Below are 16,907 nucleotides of genomic sequence, written 5' to 3'. Positions count from 1 at the left end.
TATCCAACATGTGTTTTATATTTCAGAACATTTCAGATGAGATTAGCCATGTTTCAGATGCTCAGCAGCCACATGTAGCTAGTGGCTACCAAACTGGACAGTGCCATTCTAGACCATTTAAACTTAAAAAGAGATTATAAAATCCATACACTGATTATTATGTCAAAATTTATGTAGAAAAGTAACAGAAACGGGATGCCTGGGTGGCTCAGTCGGTTAAGCGTCTGCCTTCAGCTCAGGTCATGATCCCAGGGTCCTGGGATCGAGTCCCACATCGGGCTCCTTGCTGAGCAAGGAGCCTGCTTCTCCCTCTGCCTGCCTTTGTCTCTCTCTCTGATAAATAAATAAAATCTTTAAAAAAAAAAAAAAGAAAAATAACAGAAACATAACAAAGTGTGGAGGAAATAGAGATGACCACTCTAAATTTCCATTTTCTGGAAAGGGGGCAGGTTTCTTTTATAATGAAGATAATACTTACACTATATAGCTATAAAAAGAAATGCCTGCCTTCCACCAAAGGGGAAGGGCGGAGGGGGTGGGCTAAAGATAGCTCCTTGGGGAGCTTCAGCTGGTGCAACTGCAGCCTGCCAGCATGAGAATATGAAAACCAGATGCCTTGGATTGAGGGGATACTGCCAAGTCCAGAAAGCCTGGAGATGCTGGGAACCACCTATAGGAGGGGCAGGGCCGGTGGGGGCGGGCAGAGGGGGAAGCAGCAGCTGGCCAGAGAAGCTGGTGAGCCATGAGCAGGACAAATGCTGTGGAGCTGGAAGCAAAGAGCACATGTTTAAAAATCTGTATTAAAGTTTTCTTAAAAAGAGGTAAGAGTTAAACAACTACATATCTTATCTGTCTAAATCCTTAAGGATCCTCTTCCACTCTTAGAAATTTTTCTTGACACTGCAGGCAAGGACTAATGCTGTGCTGTGGGTCAGGAAGAAAGGAGTATGAGGAAAAGTCAGACCCAATGCCTACTTAGGAAGAGCAGAAGTGGAAGGGCCCTCGATCACCTCTACCTCTCAAGTCCAATAGTTCTTAAAAGGAGTGAGGCAGTGAGAGAAAAGGATACCCCCACCACCACCCTGAGTGGAGAAAGGCTGCCTGAACTGTTGTGGGATACACTTCCTCTAATTCCCTAGCTCCCTCAATGCTTAGTTAAGTATCACTAAAGTATATAATAAAAAATATTACAGGGTATGTAGTGTATCAATACAAGCTGAAGGCAAGAAGAAATGTGGGTGAGAACCACTGGCCTAATCCAAAGCCCTACTGTACAGATGAGTGGGGATCTCAAGGAGACGTTACTTCAATATGCAGTGACTGCCTACCACGTCCTATGCATTAGAATAAGTGGCAGGGCAGCCAAGGTCGTGGTGGTGGGCAGCACCGGGGTGGGGGGAGGTTGAAGGAAGTGGGAAGGAGTAACACAGAATAAGACTTAAAACACAGGTGGAGGATGTACTAATTACTGTTCCTACAGAAGTGCTGATCAGGCTGCCTTAAGATCCACACCAGAAAAGTGGCTGATGCTAATGCTAGAAATTCCCTTATAGGCAAGCCAGACTGTACAAGCAGCAAAACATTTTATGGAGTGGGAGAGGAGTCCACAGAGGAGGATAGGTTCAGTCTAGGACTCTGGGTTTAACTTTTTTTATTTTAAATGTTGATAGACATTAGCACTTTTAAGAAGAGATTATGTACCACCCCCCACTTAAGATATGACATAAAATTGTTTAAGTTTAAAGTGCACAACATGTTGACTTGATACACTTACATGTTGCAAAAAAAATTACCATAGAACTTACGACCTATTACATAATTAAAAAAAAAACACCCATTGCTCTCAGAAGGGCTACTATATAGAACATGTCAGAGACGGCTAGTTACCCCCCAATATTCATTCTCACCCTCTTTCAGAACAATATGAATTTGCAACTGGTACATGACCATCCAAAATAAGAATCACATTCTCCAGTCTTCCTTGCAGCTAGATGTGGCAATGTGACTAAGTTGTGACTAACAGGAGATGAATGGAAATGATGTGGGTCTTTAGGAATAAGGAGACTTGTCCTCCCCTATCCTCCCATTTCCCTCTTCCACTGGCTAGAATACAGACATGAAAAGAAGCCATCCTGAGGTGTTGCCCTCAAACACATGGCCCAGAGGGCTCACCATCACATTGCTTATCTAACTACTAAGATGTGAGGTCTCTATTAGAGTTGTCAAATTAAGACACAAGAAGAATGAGAAAGAGGCAGGGGTAGATTCCAGATGATGACCACCACCACGGCCACCACGACCACCACCACCACAAAGGACACGCTACATCATTTCTACCCCTTGGTCCTGTTTCCTGAGCACTCACCGGCACACCATGGGACATGAGGGTGTTGGGATTCATTAGGGTGACAAGTTGGTGCAGGAGGTCAGGCTGGCTATCAAAGAGCTCAGGTGTCAGCTTCTTCATCACCTCTTCCAAATGTTCTGCCGCAAGGGAGGGTACCCCATACCAGGTCTTCGGCTCACCCCTGGCCACGTGGAAAGGGGACACACAGAGTGGTCACACACGTGGTCGCGAGGGAGCCTACCCTGCCTCCCCGGCTTCCCAGGACCCCCACTCACCAATGGAGGTAGTTAATGGAGTAACTCCAGTGATCCTCAATATGCCAGCAAAAGGCTGAGAAGACCATGCCCACATAGAGCCAGGGCACCTTCATGCCGGAAATATCCGCATTGATATGGCACAGTACGGACTGCTCCAACACTGGCATCACATTCAGGTTCCAACCACTGGTGGCATACTCCTGTCAGGTTGGGTATTTGTGGAAAGGGGATGAGGGTTATGCTAAGGAGCTGAGATCTTTAGCCCAGGGAACCTTAATTTTGAGGTCACAAACCTCTTTGACACATCTGAGAAATACTATAGATGTTCTCCACCTCCTACCTGCCAGATGCACACACACAAAATTTCAATTCCCTTCAATTTAGGGAGTTTTACACATATACTCACTCACCAAAATACCTGCAAGCTAAAAGCCCCCGCTCTGGACCAAAATGCCCCCTTCTCTGGAGGTAGGCCTGGGCCCTCATTTTTTTCCCACATACACAATACCAGTCCCTGAACACTTCTTATGAATGAGCCAGGAACCCTTCCAAGTATTTCATACACCTTCTCATTTAATCCTTACAACAAATTTGTAAGGTAGATACCATCCCCATCCTACAAAGAAATAGCCAATCTCGTGGTTAGAGATGCCATGCCAGATACCGTGCTGTGTTCTTTACGTATACCATCTTATCTAAATCGCACAGCAGCCGTGGGAAGCGGGCATAATTACCCCCACCCAACAGAGATACTAAATGACTTGCCAAAGCACACACAGCTGACATATAACCATGAATCATCCACTCACCTCCTCCTCAGGGGTTAGGTGCCGCTTACTGTCACTGACAGGGAAACCGCTGCCAAATTCTTTGGAATGGATGTCAGCCCCATACTCAACAGTCACATCTTCCTCAATGCTGTTCACCAGCCGCCAGAACTCCTTCTCCACGAGTTCTGTAGGCACCATCTGGGGAACAGGGGTAGCAGATGACCGTGGCCCATCACATCCTGGCCCCAATGACTCAAAAGAGCTAAGCCCATCAGGCACCAACACCTATGACGCTAGCCCTGATGCTACCCCAGCCCTCCATCACCTACGTGCACGGGCATGTTGAAGTAATCGGCTTTAAAGGAGTCAGCCATCTCGCCAAAGCTCTGTAGAGTGTATTCCCGGGTAGCCTGCTCAAAGCCAAAGGCTTCAGGGGGGCGCTTACACTCCTGAAACCCAAAGGAGAACATGTCACCAAGACAGAGGGCACAGAGGTGGAGTATCCTCAAAAGCAAAGCTGAAATATGGGGGAGGAGCAGGGAGGAAGAGCAGCCCTAGGTCTGCACTCAAGGCCCCGGAGGCAGGCCTCACTTTACACCTCCACTGTTTTCTCCCAGCGCTTCAGCTTAATTAGTCTTTTCATCCCCCACATGCACTGCTGCCATGCTTTTGCTCTTCTCTTCCTTTAGGACTTTACTATCAAAACCACGACCTCTGACTTAAATACACTATCCTGTGTTCTTCCGCCACCGCTTTTTCCTCTTGAGCTAAAATAGGGAGTTTAAACAGGATGTCTAAGGAAGCTTTCTTATGCCCAGACTGGGAACTACAAGCCTGGGAAAATGGCACTGAATATTCTAGTAGCTCAGAGGATGGAAGTCAAAGGCACCAGCTTCTACACGGTCACCCCCTACACTGTTCCTGTTCTTTAGACGGTCTCAGAAGATAGGACATGAGACTACCTCGCTTTGAACCTAGGTTCACAGTTTTAGAAGAGAACTGTATGTACCCCAGAGTTAAGACAGACTCACTCATGTCTGGAAAAAAATCAATGTCAATCTGGTCCACTGGCCCACAACCACTTAAAGAGAGCCAAGTAGAGCTGACAGCCTTCACTGTCTATCATACTGTTGGTGTCCAAACTCCTCCCTGAAGGAAATCTCCACCACTTCCAAGGCCATTATGCACTGCCCTGGTCTCTTTCCTCAGCTGTGTGTGTGTGCGCACACGCACAGCTGGTCTCTAGGACCACAGATGAGTCCCTGACATAAGACGAGAGACCATCAACATCTGCTCTCCAGAAACCCGGAGACGAATGTAGATGAGCGCCCAGAATTTGGATGAAGGAAGGAAGCAAGCTCATGAAATGGACCTGGCAGACTTACCGGGCCTCTCAGCCCTCACTGATGCTTCAGATGCTCTCCTGACTGCCCTTCTTGCCCTCCTAAGTACGCCCCTCCCACCAATACCCTTGCCCTGGCATGCCTCCATCCCCAAGTTTACTAGCCCTGCCCACCTCTTCTAGTTAAAGCCTGTATCACTGCAAACCTAATCAAATTATCAAAACAAAAGGAAAACAAACAGTATCATACCCATATGATGGCCCCCCCAACAAAAAACAAAAAACAAAAAAAACCCACACAAATCACTACCCATGAATAAATGTAATGATATACAAAAATGATTATAAAATAGCAAATGAAAATATATAAGAGCCCAAACTTGTTAAAGATAGTTATATATATGCAACAACAAAAAGATGAGAAGAAAATATACCAGACTATTAACAATGGTTGTCTCTAGGTGGTGAGATGATAGGTAATTTGTCTATTTTCCAAGCTTTCTAAAAAAAACAAAGAATAAAAAACTTGGAAATCAAAAGAACAATTTTTTTCTTCATATTCCTGTCCTCCAAATCTCATTCCTGACACCTTCCCTGATTACTACCCTTAGTCAGTTCCCTCTCCTCTGAAATTCTACGCCTCAGTTTGTAACGCATAATTTAGCATCTTGACTATACGTTGGCATACAATCTGTCCAATCAGGACTCTCACCACCCCAGGTGGTCTGGGGGCTCCCAGAGGACATATGCAAAGGCTACGTCTCCTCTTCTTTCTCCCCAAACTCAGCCCAGCCTGGCCCCACCCCAGGGACCCAAAACATTAAACCATGGCTGAGCTGGGAAGCTGCTGTCAGTAAGGCCTGATGAAGGAAGGCAAGAATACCCTCTGAGGCAGACATGAACTGGGGCTGGGAAGGCCTTACCGCCATGACACACTTTGGGCACCGCCAGACACCCTTGGGAATCTCAGGCAGAGGTGGCAGCAGGCAGAAGATGTGGTAGTTGTCATCACAGCCATCACACAGCAGAAGCTTGTCATCCTCATCCCCTCGGGAACACATCCGGCACACATAGGACTCGATCTGCCAGGAAAAGGAGGCAACAGTTCATCAATCTAAGCTCGTCTAGCCTTCAAACTGTCCTCCAGACAGCACCCTAGTCCACAGAGCTCTCCATTAGAAACCCACCGTGCTTGGTGGCTAGATCGTTCATTCACGGCCCTGTCACAGGCTAGTCGTGCTAGTTCTGGAGTTTAACTGCATGCACGTATCATCTCCCCAAATAAACTGGTAGAGCTGTGAGAGCAGAGTCTTTATCATGAGTCGTGAAATCTCCCATTTTTATTAATTCGATAAACACTGAGCACTTAGGTGTTCAACACTATGCTGGAATCTGAAGTACAGCAATGGGTAAGACATGGCATCTGCCTTCTAAAGTCACACAGTACTCCAGAGACACATATTCATAAAAATTAAAAGGTAATGTGGAAACCACCGATACCAGTTCACAGAGAGTACACTAGGGGACCCTAGAGAAGGGAGCACTCAAATCGGCTGGAGATAAGGAGGGACAGCCTTGAGGAAGAACTTCATTGAAAAGGTGACACTCAACAATGACATCTGAAACTAACTGAAAGCTGAAGGTAAACTGAAGTTTGGCAATGGGGCAGAGCACAGGGGAAAACTCTTCCAGGTGGGAGAGATAGCAGGTGCAAAGGGATGGGGGGGGGGCGCAGGGGGGAAGAAAGAGCATGGTGCGTCTCAGGGGAAAAAACGAACATACCTACAAGTAGTTCAGTGTGGCTATAGCAGAGGAGTGAGGTGGGCAGTGCTGGGGAATGAGGCTAGAGGTCAGCAGGGACTGGATCATGCATGGTAATGAGGAGCTTAGCCTTTATCCTGAAGCAATGGAGGGAGCCTCCTTCTTTGGACCCTTCCAGCACTTCCTGTTGACAGCACTTGATCACCCTTTCTTGTCCTTTGTTCCATGTGAGTTGGCCTTGTTTCCCCAATTAAGTGAGCTACCTGAGGGCAGGGCCCATCAGGCCCACTTTTCTGCTTAATGCAACCTGGTCCAGAGCCATGCTGGGGAAATGCTCGCTGAAGGGATGAGAAGCAGAGCATTAAGAAGTCAGGGCTGGGTCCTTACAAACTGGGCATTGCTGTGGTTCCTCCGCAGTCTCATGGTCATCTTGGTGCAGGGCTCTGGGCTGTGACTCAGCTCCTCCTTGCTCTCCAGGAAGGTCTTAGGTGAGGTTGACTCCACCTTCACATCCCCGCCTGACTCCTCCTTCACCACTACGGTGGGGGGACACTCAGGCCCTTCCTTATCTGGGAGAGGGAAGAGGGGCTCTAAAGTACAGGTCTAGAACAGTCAGGGCCCCGCCTCCTCTCCCCAGGTGAGGCCATCCTTCACACTGCCCCAGCCTGTCAGACCTTACCTTTCTTCCGCAGGGTCTTATCCTTGGCCATGAGGCCCAGGCCCATCATCTTGGGGCCTGCCCCATAGATCTGTAACTTCTTCAGCTCCGGATTCTTTTCAATGTCTTCCTCTGTGGGTTCCGGCTGGGAGGGAAAAAGGAAATGAATCAAGTCTGCTATCTGAGGCAAACTGCCCCATCCTAAAAGAACAATAGCTTGGACTATATATCACTTGAGCTCATGCCAGGAGGCACAGGCAGGCTTGGGCAAGAATTCAGAGCTGCTTTTTGGAGACTAGGGTTAAGTGAGCTCCCCCATTATCCCTCTCTTGGAAAGAAAGTAAGGTGGAATTTCAGTTTTCCCAACTGTAAAATGAGAATATTAACTCCTACCTTACAAGGAGGTTCACAAAGGGGCTTGGGGATAACATATAGAAAGAAATCTGACAGTGTGTGGCACTACCAATAAACGGCAGTGACTAATACGATCTACTAAATGACACGCTTTGGTGAGCCCAGGGACAATGTCTATCTTGTTCTCTGTTGTACCCCCAGTGCCTAGAACAATGTCTGGCACATAAGCTTCTGCCTGAAACTAAGATATAGGTATAAGGGAAAAGAAGAGGTCTACCCCTAGGAGCAGAGTGAGTCCAGAAAGAACAAGACAGGCAAAAAAGGGCAGACACAGAAAAGCTATTATAGGAGCAGATCAAGACCCAGCTCAGAAGCTCAGCTGAGAGTAAAGGAAAGAGCAAGAGTGTAGCCAGAGGGGGGCACACTACTGCTCAGATCTCAGAGAACAGAGTGAAGGGAAGAGTACGACAGGGAACAGAACTCTGGTCGGAACTTTGTGGACTCCCACCCCCGAAGCTCTTAGAAGTACTCACATCAGGCTGCAGCCTCTTGGCCCGCCGGCCATAGCTATTGAACTTGGAAGGCTGCACAGACTGTCGAAGGGGGATACTGTGGGGTTTGTATTCCTTGTCCTTTTCCTCATTATCAAATGGACGTGTGTTGCACTGCTGGGGACAAGTGAGGAGTAAGGGTCAGGGTACGGGGCTGCAGCCCCCAATGATGCCTTCCCTCTATCCTTACCCAATGGCAAACAAAACTGTGGCTGCACCCACCTGACCCACAACAATAGGCCCTGCTCAACTGGTCGTTATCAATGACACCAGCACACACTTTGAGAATTCTTCTCTTGCCTTTGCTTGTGTCATTCCACCTTCAAACCACCTCTCCACAAGCATCTAACTCAATCAGATGCCATCTCTTCCCAGACCTCTTGAGCCCCAAATGCCTCTCCCTCCTTGGAATTCCTTTATCGGTTACAATCTTGTCACATAGTGGATAGCAGGTTGGCCCTGTGGGCAACTCCAGGACCTCTGACCCTGGGCAGCATGGGAAAAGAATAGGCACCACCAGAAAAGGGCAGAGTCTAGCTCCCAGATCTCCAGCCCACTGAACCAGTTCCATTAAGAGCAAGTATGAGAAATCTGCATCTGGTGGGGGGGAAAGCCTTCTTCCACCCCAGCCTGGCATCCTTACCACCAGGTTGGCTCCAGACTGGTACATCTCATAGGGGTAAACGATGCGTTCATAGTGGGAGCGTAGCAGGGAGCCAATGTTTTTGCCTGGTGGGTAGTTGAGGCGCTGGGCCACCCGGGCCCATCGACGATCTTTGCAGATGGCTTCATAGCCACCTTCTTCCACCACGATCTGCAGGGACAAGCAGGAAGGGATGTGGATGTGCTGTGTGTATGTACATAAGGGAGTTGGCCTGCAGAAAGGGTGATGAGGACAACTCCAGCCCCTCACCTCACTGGGGGCTATCCCCTCCTCCTACCACCACCACTCAGGTTCAAACTGCAGTAAGAGATGCCAAGAAGTTCCGATGACAGCTCATGTGTTACGAGGCTGTGCCCCTTCCACTGCAGCATAGAGATCTAATATCCCAAACCAAGGGAGCCCCCAGAGTATGAAGGATATTAAGGGGTGGGGAGGGGTTTGAGAAAAGCCTTTCTTACTTTACTGAGGCTGTAGAGGTCTAAGATCCGCCGTTCTACATTGGGAATCTTTAAGGAGGAGCCCTGGATTTCCCAGAATTTGGCAATCTGGTCCAAGTAGTTCAGCTTCACTCTTGTCTGGGCCTGGAAAAGAAATGGCTCAAAGAGGCCGGGCTCCCCCTCCACCTGAACCCCATCTTCTGGCCTAATCTTATGAGGGGAGAAAGGGTACAGAGCAGCCCACCATCTAGGGCTTTTCCCAGTGAAATGGGTCCCAAACTCTAGGCAGTGCTTAGCCCACCTCTCTCTCATCTCTGCCACCTTCTAGGCAATAGGATAAGCCCAAGGTCCCCACACGGAGAAGGTCGAGTCACAAGAGCCACAGTTTTACATGCACACCCTCTCAATATCCCTGACAGGGCTGTGTGAGTATCATCATCTCTTTTACAGAGAGCCTCTGCTTAAGTCACAGAGCAGGTACCAAGAGATCCAAATATCAAATAACTTAAGTTTTAGCTATTCCCTGCTACTGATTTGCTGTATAGCCTTGAACAAATTGGTTCTACTCTCTGGACCTCCATCTTCTGATTATAAAAGGGAAATAAAATAACTGCCCAGTCCACTTACTCCAGAAGGGTAGACTTACAAGAGAGACAGTGAAGGTCCCTCTGGAACCTCCAAAACTGCATCTAAGCTCTAGGCATGTTTCAGAGATTGAAGGTTCCAAAAGAGCACATTTACCTCTTCTTTATGCACCACAAAACTTGTCCAATGGTGGCTGAAGGCTGAGAGTGCATGCTGAAGAACTAAGAGATAGTGTACTAAAGCAGCACTAGCACTCGGCCAACCCAGGACCCGATGTGGGCCAAGGATCCTGGGAACAAGGCATGTACCATGCTTCCCTGAAATTTCAGTGACCCAAGAAAGGCTCCCCAAGGTCCCAAGTCTAGAACCACCTTGCACGGGTCAGAAGGCCTGATTCTAGGGAGAACTAGAGAAGTCATTACCATTCACCACCTTGCTCAGATCCCATTAGAGGAACAGAAACAGTTCTATTTCATAGATTAGGAAAACTAAGGTCTATTTGTAGAAAGAAACAACCTATGGCTCTTTAGCTGTGAGAACATGATAGAGGCCAAGAACTCTACTCCCTCCACCTTAACTCCTTAGCTTTGTAATCTCATCCTTGCTCTTCCCCATCATTAGCCAGCACAGTATCTCTAGAAAACCTGTTCTTGTCCCATGCTAGATGACATCTTGCACTAGCTGTACGCCCACAGACCTGGTCAGATCCATTTAACTTACACCCCCTCCATGAGAAGATTTTTGCTCTGACCAGGACAGCACATAGACTCACTCTAGAACAGTGGTTCTCAGTGAGGAGAACAATTTTGCCCGCCCCCCCCAACCCAGGAGACATTTAGCAATGCCCGGAGACATTTTTGGTTGCCATTACTGGGAGAAGGTATTACTGGCATCTAACACAGGTGAAAGGAAGCCAGAGATGCTGATACACATCCTAAAATGCACAGGACAGCCCCTCCACAACAAATAATTATCTGGGCCAAAATGTCAATAGTATCAAGGTTGAGGAACTGTGGTCTAGAAACAAGTAAGCCTTTAGGTCATGGGTTTCCAGTCGGGCCTAATATGCCCCCTCCCCAGGTCATCCAGTAAGGTTCCTGGATGTGTAACAGTGAAGCAGAAAGGTGGCAACAAACTTCTAAACTACATCTTCTGTGGGAAACTCCGGGATCTTCTCTGGAATTGGCTTCAAAGCACCCACTCTCATGACCCCAGGGCATTCTCAAGCCCTTAGTGGAGAACCTCACCTATTCATGCAAAGGGCCTGGACTTCCTGCACAGAACAAAAGGGAGAGGGAAAAGCCTACCTGCCCGACCCCGGTTCAAATTTATAACCATTCTAGCCTCCATACGGACTGGTTCTTGTGTTGTTCCTGCCCATCCAGCTTGCATCCCACCTTACCAAGCCCCACAGAAGGAAGGTAGGAAGCACAGGGCTGTGGAGGAATTGGATAATGAGGCCACATTCAGCTGGCCAAGAAAGGCCTCAGCCAACCTGTTTCCCTTGTTGACTCAGGTATGGTAGGTTAGCTGGCAGGAGAGCTTCAGAAGTAGCAAAGCTTTAGGGAAACTGACATGCCCAGTCTTTGAGCTATCAGACTGGAGATGCTAAATGCTCCTGCTCTTGGTTATATTCCGAGCTCTAAAGCTTCCTCCATGACCTCCACGCAACTTCACAGAAGACAGAATAAAGGTCGAGTTGGGGAAAGTACCTTAGCCCGAGAAGGAATGAGGGAAGTGGGATCAGAGCTCAGGTATCCACTCACCCAACCCCGCCACCAGCTGCTAGTTTTCTCACCTCTAGTTCATTCAGCCTCTGGATTCGGGGAGTAAACCTGAAGTTGTCCACTTCTACAGCAAAGGGTGGCTGCCAGTCCTGGGGTACAGAGGGGAAAGGGAGTTGGGTTATTCCAGCACGGTGTAAGACCAGAGGGCACCACAAACAGCTCAGCATCCCATTTGTGCCTTCCCAGACCTCTGGCCACCCCAGACTCTCTAACCTGACAAACACCCAACCCATTACCCACCCCCCCCGAACTCACAACAGGGCCCTAGCAGTCCCTGAAGTTCACACTCAATGCCCAAAGCACATGTCCTGGGAAATTTCTCCCAAGTCCCTTCCAACAGTACAGTACCAGGATTTCAAGAAATAAGAGAGATGAGGTCCAAAACAGTTGACCCCAAACTCTCCCTACATCCACATTAACTCCTTGTTTCCCAGGCATATGCTGTAGGACACAGGCTGGAAGTACTGGTAAGCACAAAGGATCTGGAGTCAGAAGACTTTGGTTCATGTTCTAGCTCTGCTACTTACGAGCTATGGGATTTTACCTTTCTGAGCCTGTTTCAGCAGGAAAGAAGGGTGCCCGGAGTTTTGGGTTTGAGTACCTTTCTACCTGCACTAAGGGGAGTGCCCTACTGATGGGTGGCAAGAGGGCACGGGGAGCTTGTCTGGGCTTGAGCCATACCATTTTTGTCTTTTCTCTCTCTCCCTCTCTCTCCTTTTTTTTTAATTTGCCCGTGGTTCACTGAGCCTCAGGTGTTTGCCGAAAATCTGCTTCAGCTGGGGGCTTGGGGGGAGTATGTGTGCATGCAAGGTTCTCATCTGTAAGGTGGGAATATGAACACTTGCCCTGGCTTCCTCATAAAACTGATATGGAAAATTAAACTGGTTTTCAAATGAAAATGTTATCCAAAGGAGTCATCCTTAAAACTTGGTATCTTAAGCTGACCCCACACATGCAGGGTAGCTCAGCTCCAATTCTGGCAGGATTTAAAGGTTTGGGCCTTTAATGTCTGTTCTCTCAGTTTAAAGGGCCCGAGACAAACACTGCAGGGGAAAAACAAGAATCTGCATCACTTGCCCAGTCTGGAAGGCTTCCTGTGGGTCCTCTCTCAAACACCTGCCCAGTACAGGAAGGGGGGGGGGGCAGTTAGTGATGGAATACCCAACTGTGGTGGCAAAGAATGGGAGGATTTGGGGAGGAGGAAGTCAGGGAAAGATAATGAAAGTGGGGGGTGACTGCCCTGCCAAGTTGGAGCTTGTTGTGTCCTACCCAAAGGGTGGCTGCGGAGAGCCCCTCACTGATGCCCTTCCCCCCCAAAACCTCCCATGCAGTCCTCTCCTCCCCAGAGCCCCGGCTCCTGCTGGAGTGGTAAGAAGAACCTAGAGTAACCTAGCCCAATGCCCTCATTTTATGAATGGGGAAAGTGAGGCCCAGAGAAGAAATGCAATTTCTCCAAAATTACATGCTGATTTAATGGCAGACCCAAAACTAGAACCCATGTCTTCTGACCTCCAGTCCAAGGCTCTTTGCACTACACCAGGATACCAGTGTTCTCACACACACACACACACACACACACACACACACACACACACACACACACACACACACACACACACACATATGGAAGCGGGTGGTAGTAAAAGAGAAGAAAAAGCTGCTGGCCTCTTCCGCACACACTTTTAGAAAAGAGGCCGGGGAACTTATACTTGCATGCACACATACTCCCCCCAAGCCCCCAGCTGAAGCAGGTTTTCAGCAAACACCTGAGGCTCAGTGAAACACGGGCAAATTAAAAAAAAAAAAAAAAAAGGAGAGAGACAGAGAGAAAAGACTAAAATGGTATGGCTCAAGCCCAGACAAGCTCCCCGTGCCCTCTTGCCACCCATCAGTAGGGCACTCCCCTTAGTGCAGGTAGAAAGGTACTCAAACCCAAAACTCCAGGCACCCTTCTTTCCTGCTGAATCAAGTTCTAGATAAGTACACCATCAAGCAACCTGACAGGAACTAGCAAAACCAAATCCTAGAGCAGGAGCTGTAGGTGCAAGATAGCTGGGGAAGGTCCAGCAAACCTCCCGGCCTGGCTCTCCCTGGGACCTACGAGCTCCCTCATCCAGCCTTCAGTCTCATACACCTGTGTGCCAAATACACCAGTATTATCAGGATGGTGATAAAAAAGTTGGCTACCTGATGCAGGAAGCAAGGCCCTTCCAAGATCCCCTGGGTCTACTCCAGGGTACCAACACTTTCCTCCTACTCATCTTCCCCAAGACTAGTAGCAGTCAACCGTCTAGCAACTCAAAACCCAAATCACCCTTCCTCAGGCAAACCTCCAATTTCCAAGCACCCACCCATACACAGGTTCCCACTCTGGGCCCAAGCACCACTTGGACGAGTGCTTCAAATTCCAGCTACAAGGCCTGGCTGCCTAAAGGTGGCGTAGGAACGGCCCTACAGGAGGAAAAAAACTGAACAAAACCAGGGAGACCAGGTCTCCTGGATCGGAGGGAAGCACACTATTGAGGTAGAGACAAGAAGCACAACAAAAGATGGCCCCCTGCAGGTCTGCCTCTCTCTCTCTCTCTCTCTCTCTCACACACACACACACACACACACACACACGCACGCACGCGCGCGCAGGGGACATGTCACTTTTCCCCTTCCTGGTACCCCAAGGAAGGGTAACAACACCTGCACAAGGCCAGCCTGCCCGTAAGTCCAAGGCACAAACATGGAAATGCAGGCCTCAGGCACCCCCTATATCAGATACACTTCTTTTCCACAGGTCTCCTCGACCACTACAGGGAGTGCCTCCTTAAGGCTGCCCCGGGACTCCAGCCTCTCCTTTCTGCTAGCTTTCCTGACTTCTCACTACCTAATACTACACCTTCACTATGAATAAGGATACCTCAGAGATCTGTGGCCAGGCTCCAACTAGGAAAAAATTAGCTTACCCAACACCTCCCAGAAGATCCATTTGAAACTAGCCTAGAGGGGCGCCTGGGTGGCTCAAGTCAGTTAAGCGACTGCCTTTGGCTCAGGTCATGATCCTGGAGTCCCGGGATCGAGTCCCGGGATCGAGTCCCGCATCGGGCTCCCTGCTCAGCGAGGAGCCTGCTTCTCCCTCTAATCCTCCCCCCCTCATGTACTCTCTCTCTCTTTCTCGCTCTCTCAAATAAATAAATAAATCTTTAAAAAATAAAAAAGAAAGAAACTAGCCTAGATCTGTGGATGAACACCAGAAAACACCAAGCTGGATAAGGAGGCCTGTGGTGCCCTCCTCAGGTGGCAGTGAGGCTTCCCAGCCCTTTTCAGACAGGAGACACCCACTCAAAAACACCCTGTTCCAAACTCAATTCCTGCCTTTGGAATCCCAAGTGGAGACGGAACAACACATATCATTTCTCCTCCATGCCAGCAAGGTGGCAGCCTATCCTAGCCCTTGGGGGACTTCCTGCGGCCTGAAGCCAGGCCTAGGAACAAAGATATGCCCTTTGTGGTTGACCTCTGGGAATCAAGTGTTTTAAAGGAGACAGACTTCCATAGCTCCATTCTGTTTTTAAGAGTCCAAGAATCCCCCACCCTCTGGGACCTGCTACATCATGGGACAGAACACAGTACAAATCTGAGGAGGACTCGTACCCCACTGCCAAGCTGACTGGTCCAAGCCTATCCATAGAAGTCAAGTCTAGGGGGTGATGTGCAGGGAAGGATATTGCCTTCAACTAGGAAAAGGGGACAATTCCCTAAACCTATCTCAGGGGAGTCAGATAGAACATTCCCTGTGAGACTGATTTCCTGACTGATCTGCCAGGACATTATCATAGATGGATTGGTCTGGCAGGGTGTGAGTAAATCAGTCAACCCACATAGAAGCAAACCAATGACCACATCAAACACCTTCGCACTCACAATAATTATCTAGCGCCTACTACACACAGACTCTACCTAGTTTAATCCAATTCTCGAAATAACCATTCACGGGACTCATTTCACAGGCTCAGAGAGATTAAGTTACTTGTCCAAGGTCACACAGCTGGTAAGCTGCACTGTGGAATTTTGAACTGTCTCCATTTACAGCTGTGGTCTTTCCACTACACCACACTGCCTGCCTTAAGGGAAGCGATGACAATAAACGGAAAAATGGCCTTATTCAGTGCAGCTTTGACCTGGGTGGTCCGGGGTAACTGAGAGATATGCGGGTACCTCTCTGAACTCTCCCCGGCCCACTAGGCATCCCTGTTTTGAACCTTACCAGGACTGAATCTGAAAGGCGGAGTGGAAGCGAGGGTGGGTCTCTGACCCCCAGGTCCCTTGGGGGCCTCACACCACGGGAGGACCCCCCCCCCCGGGCCCCATCACCCTTTCTCCGACCCCGCGCCACATCCACAGCGGTCCCAGCCACTCCATTTCCCCACACCTCGAGATGTCCCCTCCGCCCCAGAGTTCTCAGCCAGCTACCCTAATTCTTCATCCCCGGCATCGCGGGCGGCGACCACAGACCCCGGGCCTTACCGCGGGTGGGCGGATCTTGCAAATGCCCGACTTCTCGGCGATGGGCCGGATTTTCGCGATGTAGCCTAGAGGGTCTCGGAACTCGGCCCAGCTAGGCTCGAACACCGGGCACTCCGGCGGCGGCAGGAAGTCGTCGGACCCCGGCTCCATGGTGGGCCCTAAGACTGGAGGGCTCGGACCACCCTTAAGGACTCATGGCGGACGCCGCTGTATGAAGCCGAGGCACTGCTCGGGGACTAGGCCCTAAGCGGGGTGGCCGCCGCCCGCCGAGGGCCTTGGGGGGCGTGTAGCTGCCGCGCTCTGGGAGGCTCAGGCTGGCGCTACTGCTACCGCCTCTTCGTCCTGCTCCGTTCCTTCCAAACTCTGCCGCTGCCTCCCAACTACTTCAGCCTTCCCCACCACAGTTACCTCCCAACCGCCGCGGCCTTCACCGCCGCCGCCGCCATCTTGGTTTGTCAGCGTCTCCCCCCTCCCCTCACCACAACAAACCGAATCCCTCCGCGGAGTGTCCCTCCGAGCCTCGTATACCTTGCGTGAGGCCAAGCCCTAGGAAACTTTCATCCCGTGGGGACAGAGCTGAATCTCATGTGTAGGTTCCCTATTTGGAAGCGGGAACTCAAAAGTACCTCCCAGACTGAGAGCAAATAGTCCACCTCGGCGGCGGAGGAGCAAAATTGTAATTAAACTGCCGGATCCTTTTTCCGGTGGACCGGCGGCGCACGTTTAAAGGCCAGTGATGCGCATGCGCGTTATGAAGACAGACCGGAAGAGGAGCTGGCGTTGGTGGGTGGTGGGCCCACACTGGCGCCCCCCTCTATGACCTCAGCTCTGGCGCGGGCCCCGCCCCAACATTTTCTTCTTCAGGGTCTTTCCGGTGTG

General features: G+C 49.6%; 1 protein-coding gene across 6 annotated transcripts in view; it reads right to left on the bottom strand.

Moving 5' to 3' along the window:
- KDM5C (lysine demethylase 5C) overlaps window positions 1–16,552 on the bottom strand; it is a 32,962-nt gene extending 16,410 nt beyond the window's left edge. For 2 of the 6 annotated variants that reach the window (XM_027607896.2, XM_027607897.2), the window contains exons 1-12: window positions 16,029–16,535; window positions 11,525–11,602; window positions 9,163–9,285; window positions 8,684–8,854; window positions 8,023–8,157; window positions 7,157–7,280; window positions 6,865–7,046; window positions 5,640–5,798; window positions 3,704–3,823; window positions 3,414–3,572; window positions 2,623–2,804; window positions 2,366–2,528 (exon numbers count right to left, since the gene is read on the bottom strand). In XM_027607896.2, the coding sequence (XP_027463697.1) occupies window positions 2,366–2,528; window positions 2,623–2,804; window positions 3,414–3,572; window positions 3,704–3,823; window positions 5,640–5,798; window positions 6,865–7,046; window positions 7,157–7,280; window positions 8,023–8,157; window positions 8,684–8,854; window positions 9,163–9,285; window positions 11,525–11,602; window positions 16,029–16,178 (1,746 nt within the window). In that variant the 5' untranslated portion in view covers window positions 16,179–16,535. Of the gene's footprint in view, window positions 1–2,365; window positions 2,529–2,622; window positions 2,805–3,413; window positions 3,573–3,703; window positions 3,824–5,639; window positions 5,799–6,864; window positions 7,047–7,156; window positions 7,281–8,022; window positions 8,158–8,683; window positions 8,855–9,162; window positions 9,286–11,524; window positions 11,603–16,028 lie in introns of all 6 variants that reach the window. The other 4 variants (XM_027607892.2, XM_027607893.2, XM_027607894.2 and 1 more) reach the window with 4 other exon arrangements.
- Between the last annotated feature and the right edge of the window lie 355 nt (window positions 16,553–16,907).

Source organism: Zalophus californianus, chromosome X (genome assembly GCF_009762305.2).
Source record: "Zalophus californianus isolate mZalCal1 chromosome X, mZalCal1.pri.v2, whole genome shotgun sequence".
Lineage (NCBI taxonomy): Eukaryota > Metazoa > Chordata > Mammalia > Carnivora > Otariidae > Zalophus > Zalophus californianus.
Note: the sequence above shows the minus strand (reverse complement) of the source record. Positions and strands in the feature narration are given on the sequence as shown.